The 2,842-nt window shown below is 56.3% G+C and overlaps 1 protein-coding gene and 1 long non-coding RNA gene across 8 annotated transcripts in view; both read left to right on the forward strand.

Moving 5' to 3' along the window:
- Nucleotides 1-1,337, forward strand: part of SERPINC1 (serpin family C member 1) — a 5,469-nt gene extending 4,132 nt beyond the window's left edge. Inside the window, exon 6 of the mRNA XM_085299642.1 lies at nucleotides 690-1,337. Within this exon, the coding sequence (XP_085155768.1) occupies nucleotides 690-863 (174 nt within the window). The 3' untranslated portion in view covers nucleotides 864-1,337. The remainder of the gene's footprint in view (nucleotides 1-689) is intronic.
- LOC146598839 (uncharacterized) overlaps nucleotides 1-2,842 on the forward strand; it is a 186,506-nt gene that overhangs the window by 153,260 nt on the left and 30,404 nt on the right. The window lies entirely within an intron of this gene.

Consider the following 2,842-nt stretch of genomic DNA (forward strand, 5'->3'; position numbering starts at 1 on the left):
GGGGGGGGGGACGGAAACCCGGCGCCGCGACCGCACCAAGCCTCTCGGCCCTCAGGGTTGCTGTGGGTGCCGGGAGTATACGTAGGACATGTCGGGAGCCCGTCTGTGACAAGCCTGTGGCCTGATCCAAAGCTTGGTGGYGTGGCTGAGAGCTCCTTCCTGCTGGTTTCACAGCGGGCACGTGGTGGTGGGGCAGGATGGCCTCAGACTGGCGCCGCTCTGCCCTTGCCCTGCTCGGGGAGGGGGGGGAACCTGCTCTGCATCCCTCTGACCTGCGAGCTCCAGCTACCTGCTGCCACCTCTTTACCTGAGCAAAGGCAGGCACTGTCCCACTTACTGCACTGGTTTTGGCTCTGACTTTTACCTGCCTTGGCTGCTAGCACATGGATGATAACAAGCAGCAACGCAGGCCCGACTTTCCCGGGGGGCAGCCGCTTTGGGATTGTACGGGACACGCGTACAATTGCAAATCATGCCTGTGCATCCAGGACAGTTAAGGATAGTCCCTAAAATAAAACATTGCTGTGACTGGTGCTGGAGYCATGATGTTGCCCCTCTTTTCCGTGCTTCAGCTTGGTGGGAAGGAGGGAGAGCCCTCTACAGCAGCGCATCTGAAACCTGCCAGAGCTGCAGGAACGGGCRCTGCGTGACGCCTGCGTTTTAATCTGCTCTGCTCTCTTGATCGGCAGGTGAACGAAGAAGGCAGCGAGGCATCAGCTGCTACCGCTGTCACCATCTCCGGCCGGTCCTTCTCCATGAACAGAATGATCTTCAATGCCAACAGGCCCTTCCTGCTCTTCATCCGGGAAGCTGCCCTCAACACCATCATCTTCATGGGCCGAATAGCCGATCCTTGCTCCTAAGCCAGTAGGGCCCTGCTCCTCCTCTCTGCCCCTGGCAAGTGGCCGTAGGGAGCTGTCACGCAGCCCAGCCTGCGCCTAGGGCGGTTGGGCTCGCTGTTCGGTGCAAGCTGCTGGGGGTGGTTGTACCCAGGTGACCCGGTGCTTCTCCTCCTCGCTGGGGCAGGTGAGGCGTCGCAGGGCATCGACCCTGCCCCAGCCTTTGCGCGAAGGAAGCCAAATGCTTTCTGGCACTAGTATTTCTGTGGCACCCGAAGAGAGTCCAGCATTTGCCATCTTTCTTGTATCCAACCTCTCCTCCCTTTCAGGCCTCAAACTGTAACACTGATCACCTGGTACATTAAAACCTCTAGATCTGGATGTAACGAACCAGTCCCAGTTTGGGCAGTTTTCTCCTTGCTGAACCATTTCCTAGGCCTACAAAAGCTTCCCTTTTCGAATGAAAAGGCCCTTCTCTGCGCTCCCCGATCCCAGCACWACTACTAAGCGGGTCAGTCCTGCACTGCAGAGGTCAGTGGAATAGGGGCTGTCAGCTGGCACTCACCAGCTGTGCTGAGAAACATCCTCACGCAGTTCTGCGCTGAACAGCTGGTAGGTGGAGGAGCTGCCCAACGTCCTCGTCTAAGTGCTGATTAGTCACTAGCAAAAGCACCTCTTAGCTAAGGCTGTACGTCTGAGTGGTGATCTTCAGACTAGTTTTGTGGTAAAGTTACTGTAAGGGTAACTCTGGACCACAGCAGTGCACGACTAAGGTAACGCAACCACCAGCTGCCTTTCTGTCCCAGTTGCTCCACAACGTCCCTGTGCTGTCCTGTGAAGGAAGCTATACTGAAAAAACTTATTTCACCTGTAGGTTTACRCCCAGCGCTGAAGCACGCTGGCTTGCTGCCCCTCCATACGTGTGCTCTGACCTCCGTTCCACCCCGGAGCAGCTGCATTACTGCAGGAAGGACCCTCCCACGGGGCTGGCTGCAAGATGCAGAAGTAAATGCCTTCGGCATTTAGGGCAGCTGTTTTAAAAAACCAGCAACACAACCAAACAAACCAAAGCACAGTCCTCTCCTTTTGTTAGTGGTACACGTAACAGATATGTTGTGCACAGACAGATGCTACAGTGTTGGCTGGCGGCACTCACCAATGTGCTATTTACTCTCCAGCTTTCACAGGACCAGTAAAATATCCTGACTTAGAAAACAGACATACACAAACCTCCCTTCTTCTAGGCAGCAAGTACCMCAGCAAGCCAAGCTACAAGGCAGTCAGATGTGACGCGCCGCTCTGTGGGAGGACGAGCACGAAATGAGGTTTGGTCACGCCGGGGCCCGTCGCTGCTCTCGGTAGCTCCCGGGCAGGCCGAGGTGGTGCAGCGCCGTCCCTCCTCCCGCTGCGCTCCAGCAGGCAGGGCTGAGCAGCCGGCCGCGCTGCAAGCGGGGCACGGTTGGACCCCGCGCGCTACCTCYGCTGCTGTACGCGAGAGAGCGCTGATGTTCTCGCGTTTATGATGMTGAGGCTCTTAAATACCGATTCTGCTGACGCACGGGCCTGGAGTAACACCTCTAGAAGGAAGCTGCGCGTGTAGCTACTTCACCACAGAAGATGAGGCCCTGGAAGAAGGTGGTGAAAGCAGCTCTTCCTCCTCCTGTCCTACTCTGTCGTTCACCTCTGCTGCTCTTCTTGCAGGAYAGTATTTTTCTGCCTGCTCACCTCACTTTGCAGCTCCAGAAACGTATCATCTCTTCCTATAACACCTCTCTCGTCGTCTCAGTTCTGCTCCACACTCCATGGTGAAAGAGGAAGGTTGAGGAAATGCCAGGTTCTCCCTAGGCAGGAGCACATCAAACCAAAATGCGTCACCTGCCAGCAGCAGCGGAGACAACTCTGCTGCTGCAGCAGCATTTGGGTGCAGCAAGAGGATGGTGGTTTCTCTCTGACGAGACCAGAGGGGGCTGCTCCTGCAGAAACGGTGGGACAAAGCTCATATA

Source organism: Rhea americana, unplaced genomic scaffold (assembly GCF_003343005.1).
Source record: "Rhea americana isolate MKP2758 unplaced genomic scaffold, rheAme1 scaffold_151, whole genome shotgun sequence".
Taxonomy (NCBI): Eukaryota; Metazoa; Chordata; class Aves; order Rheiformes; family Rheidae; genus Rhea; species Rhea americana.